Source organism: Lepidochelys kempii, chromosome 2 (assembly GCF_965140285.1).
Source record: "Lepidochelys kempii isolate rLepKem1 chromosome 2, rLepKem1.hap1, whole genome shotgun sequence".
NCBI classification, from domain to species: Eukaryota; Metazoa; Chordata; order Testudines; family Cheloniidae; genus Lepidochelys; species Lepidochelys kempii.
In genome coordinates, this window is record NC_136381.1 from 256,689,761 (window position 1) to 256,702,220 (window position 12,460).

At 43.6% G+C, this 12,460-nt stretch overlaps 1 protein-coding gene across 1 annotated transcript in view; it reads left to right on the top strand.

Moving 5' to 3' along the window:
- EXOG (exo/endonuclease G) overlaps positions 1–11,943 on the top strand; it is a 33,721-nt gene extending 21,778 nt beyond the window's left edge. The window contains exon 6 of the mRNA XM_073334661.2: positions 6,510–11,943. Coding sequence (XP_073190762.1) covers positions 6,510–6,971 — 462 coding nt within the window. The 3' untranslated portion in view covers positions 6,972–11,943. The remainder of the gene's footprint in view (positions 1–6,509) is intronic.
- The last annotated feature ends 517 nt before the right edge of the window (positions 11,944–12,460 follow it).

Sequence of the window (12,460 nt, forward strand, 5' to 3'; positions counted from 1 at the left end):
ATCATGGAGCAGGTCCTCAAAGAATCAATCCTGAAGCACTTACATGAGAGGAAAGTGATCAGGAACAGTCAGCATGGATTCACCAAGGGAAGGTCATGCCTGACTAATCTAATCGCCTTCTATGATGAGATTACTGGTTCTGTGGATGAAGGGAAAGCAGTGGATGTATTGTTTCTTGACTTTAGCAAAGCTTTTGACACGGTCTCCCACAGTATTCTTGTCAGCAAGTTAAAGAAGTATGGGCTGGATGAATGCACTATAAGGTGGGTAGAAAGTTGGCTAGATTGTCGGGCTCAGCGGGTAGTGATCAATGGCTCCATGTCTAGTTGGCAGCCGGTGTCAAGTGGAGTGCCCCAGGGGTCGGTCCTGGGGCCGGTTTTGTTCAATATCTTCATAAATGATCTGGAGGATGGTGTGGATTGCACTCTCAGCAAATTTGCGGATGATACTAAACTGGGAGGAGTGGTAGATACGCTGGAGGGCAGGGTTAGGATATAGAGGGACCAAGACAAATTGGAGGATTGGGCCAAAAGAAATCTGATGAGGTTCAATAAGGATAAGTGCAGGGTCCTGCACTTAGGACGGAAGAACCCACTGCACAGCTACAGACTAGGGACCGAATGGCTAGGCAGCAGTTCTGCTGAAAAGGACCTAGGGGTGACAGTGGACGAGAAGCTGGATATGTGCCAGCAGTGTGCCCTTGTTGCCAAGAAGGCCAATGGCATTTTGGGATGTATAAGTAGGGGCATAGAGAGTGATCGTCCCCCTCTATTCGACATTGGTGAGGCCTCATCTGGAGTACTGTGTCCAGTTTTGGGCCCCACACTACAAGAAGGATGTGGATAAATTGGAAAGAGTCCAGCGAAGGGCAACAAAAATGATTAGGGGTCTGGAACACATGAGTTATGAGGAGAGGCTGAGGGAACTGGGATTGTTTAGTCTGCAGAAGAGAAGAATGAGGGGGGATTTGATAGCTGCTTTCATCTACCTGAGAGGTGGTTCCAGAGAGGATGGTTCTAGACTATTCTCAGTGGTAGAAGAGGACAGGACAAGGAGTAATGGTCTCAAGTTGCAGTGGGGGAGGTTTAGGTTGGATATTAGGAAAAACTTTTTCACTAGGAGGGTGGTGAAACACTGGAATGCGTTACCTAGGGAGGTGGTAGAATCTCCTTCCTTAGAAGTTTTTAAGGTCAGGCTTGACAAAGCCCTGGCTGGGATGATTTAATTGGGGATTGGTCCTGCTTTGAGCAGGGGGTTGGACTAGATGACCTCCTGAGGTCCCTTCCAACCCTGATATTCTATGATTCTATGATCCCTGTTGCTGGGGGGAAGAGGCATTGTCCAGCTGTGCTCCCAATGTAGGTATGCCAAAAGTTGCAGCACAAGGCCTGTCGCCCATGTCGTAGGGCTATACTCGCCATGGCTGAAATGCTGAAGAAATGCTCTTTATTGATTCCAGTCATTGGGTTGGAAGGGGGGGTTACAGGGAAACCCATGTAACGGAGGGTATGGTTTTGGAAGGCACAATGCAGATAAGTGGCACGCATTACTGTGGCTCTTTATTGAAAGCCTCATGGAGATGCAGAGCCCCTTGCTGCGCTCTTCTTATTGTCCTGGTATCTGGCTGCTCAAAATTAGCTGCCAACCTATCTGCCTACACACCCGACCCTGGCGAATTTTTTTTCCCTTTGTGTCATAGATATTATGGAGCACACAGCATGTAACAATAACAGTGGGGATATTGCTTTCACTGAGGTCTAACCTGGTAAGCAAATTGCACCAGCAATCCTTTAAGCATTCCAAGGCACATTCCAGCACCGTTCTGCACTTGCTCAGACTATTGTTGAACCACTCCTTACTGCTGTCCAGATGACCAGTGTACAACTTCATGAGCCATGGGAGCAAGTGGCAGGCTTGTTCTCCCAGATCACGATTGGCATTTCAATGTCATCGGTAGTTACTTTGTGGTCTGGAAAGAAAGTCCCTGCTTGCAGCTTTTTGAACAGACCTGTTTTCTTAAAGATGCACTCATGCACCTTTCCTGACCATCCCACACTGATGTTGGTGAAACACCCCCTGTGAACCACCAGCACTTGCAACATCATTGAAAAGTATCCCTTGTGGTTTATGTACTCTTTGGCAAGGTGGTCTGGTGCCAAGATAGGGATATATGTGCCATCTGTTGCCCCACTACAGTTAGGGAACCCCATCACAACAAAACCATCAGCTATGTCCTGCACGTTGCCCAGAGTCACTATCCTTCTTAGCAGAAGTTGATTTATGGCCCTGAACTCTTGGATTACAACAGCTCCCACGGTGGATTTACCAACTCCGAATTGATTCACCACTGACGGGGAACAGTCTGGCGTTGCAATCTTCCATAGAGCGATCGCCACTCGCTTCTTCACTGTCAGAGTAGCTCTCATTTTAGTGTTGCTGCACTTCAGGGCTGGGGAAAGCTCTGCACAAAGTTCCTGGAAGGTGGCCTTCCGCATTCAAAAGTTCTGCAGCCACTGGTCATCATCCCATAACGATGTGGTCCCACCAGTCACTGCTTGTTTCCTGGGACCAGAAACTGAGTTTCACCGTGTTCAGTTGATATGCGACTGCCAGCAGCAACCAGGAATTGTTTTGTTCTATGGCTTGCGGCATGGCTGCATGCATGACAGTGCAATGTTCCGCGCTACTGCTCCTGTCTCGGCTCTGGAAATACTGAGGATAAGGTGCGAGGTGTTTGTAATGCCCACAGCAAGAGCACACAACTGAGCAGGTCCATGCTTCTTGAGCTATTGCGTATGCGCTGCTAAAACCTTTGAAAAAAGGTGCGAAAAAAACATGGGTTGTTTGCCATTGGTGTCAGGGGAGGGAGGAAAGTGCATCGTGGGAGGCCGAAGCCCCATGTTGTCATTCCCCTCCCGCCTCTGTGACAATGCTCTGGTTCCATGAGGCTTTGCAAGCCCTTCCCAAGACCCCATGTGGCTATTTGCACCATGGGATTGCTACCCACAGTGCACTGCTCTGTGCATCAGTGCAAGTACTGCTAGTGAGCGTGGTGTGGACACACACGATTGACTTAATGTGGAGGCTTGATGGCGACTTAACTTTATAATGTAGACATGCCCTGTGATTCTGACTGTTGCTGCAGTTACAAAGAAGCTCCACAAGGTGGTGCTAGAAAATGAACTGATCGTGTGCTCTTCTATTATTCCTGTTCAAACTGTGCTCTCTCTGCAGAACCATACTTGACCCCACTTGCTGACTATTCAGCTGTGCATATGTGTATTGGGCAACCTATAGAACCGTACATAGTATTCTTTTACAGCCTCTTTCATATAAAGGCAAGCAATAGGTGTGTATGACAGTGGAGGTACTTGAGCAGAATGGGGTAATGATGGAGGTAGGTAAGCTTCTTGTTACGTTTTTCAACCAATCGTTTTTATTATACAGTGCAGTATATATGCACAGCATTTTACAAGCAAATACCACTAGTATCGGCCATCATGCAAAGTCATGTATTGTGTGCATATTGAATTAAACCCCAGTGTATTAACATTGCCATTATGGCTCACTCTAACAGTCACACTCTGTCGTTGTAACATTCACTGTTGGGTCACTTTTACTGCCAATAGTACCTGCAATACAAGACTGTACGGTCAGTATAGGCTTTATACTCCAGAAGACTTTTCTTATAAAGAAACATATTTGCAAGAACATGCATCCCCTCCCCCCAACTCTCCCTAAAAAAGGGTGTTTACAAACTGCTGGAAAGGGCTGGGATAGAATCTTTACACCTGTTCTGGGTAGCGTAAGAGGACTGTTTTGGACTATGCTGAAACCTGTCACAGGACAAAATTCATTGGAACAGTGTTTTACTTGCTGTGGGTCAAATTCACACCTATGCACAGGGCTAGCGCAAAGCCTGTGTACCACTTCAGTTTCCCTGGAACCCACAAAGCAGTGCATAGGCCTCATGCTGGTCACTTCCTGCAAAGGATTGAATTTCACCTCGAATGAGCAACACTGTTCATTTTACAATTCAATTTGAATACATCAGATAAAGCACTAGGTTTGGGGGCAGTGGTAATTTTTAGTATAGATTTTAAAATTACCAGCACATCAATCACTTTTGATTAAGCTCTCTGTGCCTGGGAGCTGTCAGCCTGGCCACAAGTACTCCTGGCTTCACAGACTCTAAATGCTAAATGCAAAGTGATTTGAAGCTTAAGAGCTCCGACTCTCTAGGATCAAGACACCTATCCTCATTGAAAGGGAATTTAGCGTAAGGTATTTTGGGGATTGCTTTTCCTGGCACTGTCTTCATGACTTATATGGATAGGGAGGGTTTTATTTGGGAAAGGGTTGGGGGCAAAGGGAAGATTATTTGTAGACTGCAGTATGTCTTCACCTGCTGATAAGTTGTTATTAGGAAACCCTCTAAAGAGGGGAGGAATGCTTGCTGTTATGATAATGTTGATAATGTAAACTAAAGAAAATTGAGATCATGATCCGTATGGAGAGATACGGAGAGAACAATAGGGAAGTTGTTGCCAAGTAACTGCACCAAAAATGAAAACTGTAGTTATGATTTCCATTTCCTTTCTCCTAAGGGCAGGGTGGTTTCTTTCTAACTGCTTGGGCTTTAAGGGTTTTAATTATTGCAACAGGATGTGAAGAACTATTTCAAACACTAAAGGAATCCACCACAGTGCTAGTAGAAACCTAAATGAGTTAAATATTGGAACAGACTGATCTGAACTTTGAATACTTCAGTAGCCATTGGCAAGGTTGGGTTTTAAAAATGCATTAACTTGTGCAAAAGTGCTCAATACTATCCCACTAAAATATATTGAGATGATGATTATCCTGTAACTGAATTATACTGAATATCTGTAGAGCCAAAGTACATTTCAACCATTACCTTGACTTAAAAATGCTTGTAATTAATTGAATCAATCACAGCAGTGACACAGATAGATAAAATAGGACTCCGAAGAAAGCGGCCATGCCACAAAGATGTAAAGAAATGAAAATGTGCTGCCAGGGTCTTTGTCTTTGCATATGTTATAAACCAAGAATACAGTGTTTCACTTCTGGATTTTGTGCACGCAGCCAGACAGCCTCATAGTTCATGGTAAATAATCTACCTCATTTTCTTGTTTGCCATTTCTAATTGTGTTTTTAAAATATAATTATATAAAAAGGGTTAAACAGAACTCAAATCTTCTAGACATAAGCCTCGCTGTACTTTGTTGACTGACTGTGTGTTCTGTCCACATGCCAGATAAACATCGTAGCAAATAAAAGGATCCTAGTAAAATGCCCACCTGAACGTAATTCATTTGAATAGTTCATTTTCCTGGCAATGGGAACATTCAGTTTCTCATTGAATGGTGTCTCCTGCTAGATGGATACATGGCACAGGAAGGGCTCTCTGCTGTAAGGGTAGCCCTCTGTGTATGGGTGTGTGTGAATGAATTCAGAGCTCTGAGGTCACAAGCAGCAGAAGTTCACCCCAGCGTGCTTTAAAACTCCCATGTGTTTTTTGAAATGCCTTTTCCTGATTGCTCACCTTAGTGAGCACATCTTGGAGCACACCTTTTCTGTTTGCATTTGGCTGTCCAACCGTGCTGGCTGTACGAACAGAGAGCTACTAGACGCACTTCTGCCCAGATCAGGCAAGAAGTATTGGATCTCCTGGGCCTATGGGGAGAAGAGATTGTACAAGCACACCTAAGGAACAGCTGTAGAAACGTCGACAACTATGAGCAGATTGTATAGAGAATGTTGGCAAAGGGGCATGACAGAGATCAGCAACAGTACTGCATGAAAGCAAAGAAACTATGCCAGGCATACCAGATAGTTCTGGGGAGTGGAAATCTAAGTCCTGATTTGATCCTTTCTCCCTTTGCTTTGCTGGCTTGTGTTACATTAATTGAATTGTATTGTTGTATAAATGCGGTATTTACTAATGCTGTATCCTAGATTTTTGATGTTTCATATACAGTATACGAGATCCTCACTTTAAAAATAATCCACTCGGCATGGCTGATGGTAAAAAGGAAATAATCTGTACAGTTGGGAATACAGATCATCTGCTTCTGTAGATGTTTGTTGGCTCTGCAGTCAGACAGCAAGTTAGAATCCTCTGTTTTTAAGTTTAATGGAAAATCAGTTGTATAGGAGTTGCATTAGGATGTCAGGATGAGAGGGACCAATACAATGTTCTGAAAAAAATCTTCAAACAACCACCAAACATCCGTGCAGCTTCCTCCAGTGTGTTCTCTGCCATGTTTCTGTGTCTGTGCTCACCAATGAGGATAGGGATTGTGTTGAGAGTTGCAAAGCAATTGATACAAAGGGAGCATACTGTAGTCCAGTATAGCTTTCATGATCTCCTTGCTGCTTAGTTATGCATTGTATGCTGATAGTAGCTCGTTTCCAGATGTAGTAGGATTAGGCCTAATTCCTGGTTCAGATGTGTATCTCTAATGTAATCGTTTTGTTGCTAGGTAATCGGCAAGGGCGATGTAGCTGTGCCATCACATCTCTACAAGGTGATTCTCGCCAGGAGAAGCAGAATATCCTCGGAGCCCCTGGTGCTGGGAGCCTTTGTGGTGCCCAACGATCCCATAGGCTTCAGTCACCAACTACCTGAATTTCAAGTGCATATTGAAGACCTGGAGAAAATGTCAGGATTGGTTTTCTTCCCGCAAGTGGACAAAACCAAAGATGTTAAAAATATCTGTGATGTAGACACCTGTAAACTGATGGGGTTTGATGAGTTTACGTTGTACATCACCGCCCGGAAAGTTCACAGTGCCAGAACACTGGACAGGCTGGAAAAGGTCATGTCAGAGTTTAGGGAAATGGGAATTGAGCCTGACGAATATCTTGTGAAGCTTTACAAGAAGAAGGAGGAGGAACTAGTGCAGCAAAAGCAAATGGACGCTAGAGAAGGGAGAGCTGGTTGAGTACACGGTTCAGAAAATACGTTTGGAAGGTTTTACTCTCAGAAAGGAGGCACATGCACACACTCAGTTTGGATTTCATGATTTGGCCATTTTTTAAAAAAAATGTGGAAACCATTAGAAGTTGAAGTTCAGGGTAATGTTCAGTCTCTTGTAACATGTTGTATGTATGATTTGCTACAGTACTGTGTGGGAAAGGAAAATGACCCTTTCCTGGCATGACTGGATTATGGGGCCTCTGAAAAAGGCTTTGTACTATTTTCTAAACAAGACGTCAGAATTGGGGTTTGTATGGAATCCCTTCTAGGAATATTATAAAAATAAACAGTGGACACCTTAGGAGTATAACTGGAACCTGTCTAAATGTAACTGACCCTACAGATGTATTTTAATACTAAGCTGTAGAATTAATGGTGTTACTGAGAGGTGGGGTTTTTTTGTTTTGTTTTTTAATGAAAAAATGCTGACATGAAATTTTTCTTTTACTTGTTTTTTTTTTTTTTTTAAATCCAGTAACGTTTATAAACCACTGTCTAGTCAGTGGCAAATCTCTCATTGACTTCAGTGAGGTCAGAATTTCTCCCATTAATTTTATTAAGTATAACAAAATGCATAGTACATCACAACACAATAAGCTACCTCACCTCACCTCTCCAGGTCCAAGTGGCAGCAGAGTGCATGGCCTGGAATCCCCTTAGGGGACTTGGCAAACACAGAGCTCAGCAGGATCTTGGAGACACAGTGTATCCCCATGATTCCATTGGCAAGGGGATGGGGTAGGCAGACTGACCTGAGCTGTGGTCATCGGGGTTTAGGACGGGTCTTACCATCGAAACATAGCCGTCCGAAGGGCAGAAGCCTCACAGCTGTGTGTGTAAAGGAGGGTTCTTTTTGGAGGAAGCAGTTTGCTCCGCCTATCAGGATAGGCCATTCTCTCATGTTTGTTTCAGCATAAATGTAAATCTGTACTTACCCTATCTATTGGGTAATAGGGAAGCACATACTAGTAGAGGGAGGAGTCTGCTATTTTTGTGGATCCAGGCTTCTATTAGTTATTATCCACCCCTGCCTGGCAGGTGTGTGAAGTGGAAGTAGGAATTCAGGGACAGATTGTGGTTTAATTTCATTCCTAACAAGGAGGCCTATAAAATCCATAAACCATCCCCTCTGGTCTAGTAAAGTCATAGGGTGTGTCAGCCTCATGAGCAGCAAGTTCAAAGGCAGCAGGTATCCCCTTCAGTTTCTAGAGCTGCCATACCACCTAAAACCACACTGTGCAGAGAACCCTGTAAATTGTGACTCTGTTGCCAGTATAAAATTATACTAGCAACAGGAGCATAGCTGTAGCTCATACTTTCTTACGGGAGCAAGCTGCACAGAGCATCCACTCTATTTCAGCTCCTACTCCAAGTCTTACATACCCCCTTGAATTCCTGCAGGACCCGCTTAGCATGATTTTCATGTCAAAGGGCTCACCATGTGGAATCTAATCCCTCTAGGATTTTCAGTCACTGCTCCTGGATTCCCCTCTGAAGCATGCAGGAGTGGGGACCATAAGGCGCAGGGTAAATAGCTAGTTCTGGCCTAGCAAAAACACATCCCTATCTGGTACAAACCGAAGAATACAATCATATGCATTTACTTTGCTCGTTTCACAAATTGAGGTGATAACTCTGGCTACTGTAACAAAGCTTATTCATAGTCCCTTACTGTCATGGGGATTTCCAAGTGAAACAGAAAATACAACACAAATAATGACATCTCTTGGCTTGTTTATTTCTAAACATAAATTACTACCTGATATGCTCTGAGCTATGTACAGCAGAGTTAGTGGCTATCAGTAGTTGTGTCAAAATTCCTCATGATTAGACTGTTAAATGCTAGTGCCTTAACTAGAGTTTCTGTACAATCCACATTAGTTTTCCATCCCTAGCCATCATCCACGTCTATCAAAATGCCCAGTTTTTGTTGGAGAGGTTATAAAATGGCTAATTGTGATAGAAACCAGTGGTGAAAAGTGCTAGCAGTGGTTTGCTTTGAGTCTCCCAGTGTGTTTTGGCCTCTAAGGCTAAAGTAAGAGAGTTGTAGGGTGGTGACATCTATACCATTTACAATCTGATACAATCATTTCCTGATATTTTCTTGACCTGCTGCTCTTCAGCATTCTCACAGACCTTGATTCAGAGCATGCAAGTTGGTAAACAATGTGTTTTCATTTGCTAATATGCAGAGACTAATAAAAGGAGAAACTGTTGTTCTCAAGTGGTCCTCTCAGCAGTGTACCTTCTACTTTTGGATTCAGTGCTACTCACTGCCAGTCCACCATCATTTCATTTTCATTTTGTGTTCATTTTGTCAGGGGTATGAAATGTAAATGCAATTCTGATATTTCGCCTTTAGGGGGCAGTTGAAATCTATAACAGATATTTGGCTACTGTCTGTTCCAGGTGCATATAAACTTTAAGGGGCTGAATGTTTTATGGAGGATACAACTGAAATAGCTGTAAATAACAGACACTTGGGCTTTGTTTCCCCCTATTCTAACAACTGCCTTTCCTGCTTGTAATGCAACTATAACCCCTTTTTAAAGAATTACGATTTCATTTATTACACTAGACAGCTGTGCACAGTGCAAACCCGTGACCTTCCCGGATGAAAAGGGTTGTGGAAATTACATACCTGTACTAGATTTACCAGTGGTGTTGATGTCTTCATTTTGTATGTCTGGCTCTAAGCCAAGTCCAGATTCTGCTTCTTTAAGAGTGTAATTGCAGATGAGTATGTTAACACTTTATATACTATGTGAATACTTGGTAATGCTGTTAATTTGTACCTGTCCGTGCAATGTACTGGGGGATATTTTTAAAACTGTTTTTATTTTTCTAGGTATTAGCTGAATGTGGTGTTAGTCCATATCCCAGTTGTGATTTGTATTACAATAGTGAAAAGAGGCTCCCAGCTGAGATCAGTCTCACTTGCTAGGTGCTATACAAATACATGGTAAGAGAGAGTCCCTGGCCCGAGTTTACACTGTAACGGATAAGGCAGACAAAGGCTAGGAGAGGAACCAAAAGCACAGAAAAGTGAAGTGATTTTCCCCATTTAAGCCTGTGTATTTAAAAAAACAGACGTGTCAGTTCTGTCTGTCTGCCCCAGTGTTTGTTGCCTGGCAGTGGAGCTGTGTGGGAATTATATATAAACCCCAAAGTGCTCTGCGGGTGACCTGACTCAGTGGGGAAGTAAGGAGCAATTTTGCTGTTATTTTTGAATGGTCGTCTGCAGTCACACAGCCACGCAGATCAGTAATCAGCGGGGATATAGGAAATGTTCATTTCTGTGCTTCACATCTATCTAATCAGCCCCACCTACACAGTTCTGGAGGAGCCAGGTCTTGTATGTTCGCTAATGGCCTGTGCAATTAATGGAGTATCCGCTGTTGCCGTAAGTCGGATTCAAACACTGAACAGTGGCTCAGAGTACGTACCTAAAAATAGCTGAAGTGTGTATTTTGAATCTCTGGTTAAGTATGTGGTGTTGGTGTTCACTGTATATATATATATATATATATATATAAGTAAAACCCTGCTCTCCCACGTAGTGAAATAGGGCAGCAATGCAAGCACACATTCGATTATGCCCTTCATGCAGCCTTGTCAGGGCACTTTCCCACCCACCGAGTGTAAAATCAGCAGCTATAGCCACATAATAGTCCCAAAATAATCACTTCAAAAAGCTGAATGAAACTACTTTGTACATGCTAGTTGGAGAGGCACAACGGTTGGCATTCCCACTTTCACTGACAGTGCGTTCCACAGGCAAGGAACAAAGGAGCAAAAGGATCTTGAATGATGCATGTCTAATGTTATTTAGGAAATGGGACGTGGATTGTTATCCAAACGTAGAGAGGAACTATTGTGCAAGTCATTTACAAAGCAGGAGGGAGTAAAGGCCATTACAAACTCCTGCTAATGCCTCTCTCACCAAGTTGTAATGTGCAGCAAACTTGGGCTTGATTGTAGCTAGAGAGCTGGGAGAAAGTCAAACAAGCCAGTCAACCTGCTAGAGCACTTTGTCTTGCCCTAGGCCCCCGCACAGTACTGCTAACAGTCTTGAATCCTGTCTCGCTGTGTGTAGATGCATCCATCTGGAGTAAAATACCTTATGGAATCTGACCAGCACCTGCCAACCTGCCTCCATCTTCCACTCAGCTAGCCAGGTTGAATGAGGCTACAGCCTGCAGCTCAGACATGTCAAGCCATCCCAAAACACAAACAGGTAGTGATAATTGTGGAGATGGGCAGCGAAAGACTTCCCTGCTTCCCAGGAGCAGTGGGAGGCTCAACTCATTAGGCCAGATCTTCAGCTTGTATGAAGTAGCATAACTCCCCTGTAGCTCCCATTTACACCAGCTATTCAGCTAAGGCACTGGCCCAAACTCTGTAAGGTGCTGTGGGATCCAACGCACTGAACTGATCATAGTTTAAACAAACAAGGGAAATGGAGCTAAATCAGATTAAACTCAAAGATGGGCTCCAACTGTAGGGCTCAGATCCCAAAAAAATGTTTCCAGTGTTCTGTGGCCTAATTCTGCTTCCACCTATATCATCAAACTACAAGGCAGTGTGGTGCTGTGGCAGGAGACTTGAGCTCTGCCAGTGACTTGCTGTGTGTGACCCTGAGCAAATCACTTCACTGCTCACTATACAAAAATAAATAAATACATAAAAATAAGATACTTTCCTTCCTTTGAAAAGCAATTAGAGATCTCTTGCTAGCATGTGCGGCAGAGGAGTTAGACATGATCATACCATAAAATGGCTGCGAATCCATTTCCTGATTTACACCGGTAAAATTAAAGTGTAATGAAATGCAATCCAAGATGAAACTGAACAATTTGGTTATATAAATAAGTTTAAACTTGAGTTTGATTATACAAGAAAATTGCAAAATGCAAACCAAGCTAAAAACATGAAATGTGAAGTAGTGAAAGCTAGGCAAAAATCTGACCTAGCCCATGGCAGTGCTAGAGTACAGGCAGCCAAACTGTCCATCAGCTGTTCTCTTAGGCTAAAAGTTGACCTACTTCAGAGCCAGCTGAAGGACCTTCTGCAACACTTGGAGCTCTCTCAGGGGGCCTATGGCAGTCAGAGTAGTCAGGCAGGTGGGAGGTGTCTCTCCATTTCCTGTGTGCCATTGGAGGGTCCTCTGTACCTGCCCCAAATGTCAGCATGAAGGGACAGGTTATGGATGGGCAGGGACCATAAAATTTGCCTTATGGATCAGAGCAGAGGTCCATGTAGTCCAGTATCTTGTCTCCATGTAGAAGATTGAGGGCTGAGGGCGTTGATGTTGTTCCCTGGCTCATCTCCTTGCTTAAGGTCTGTGGGCATGGAATTTCACGCTTTGAGAGGAAATCTTAACCTGTCCAGTTCCTAGCAAAGCACATTTGTCAGTAACATACTTTTGTTAGTGTGTTTGGGACACAACTTTAC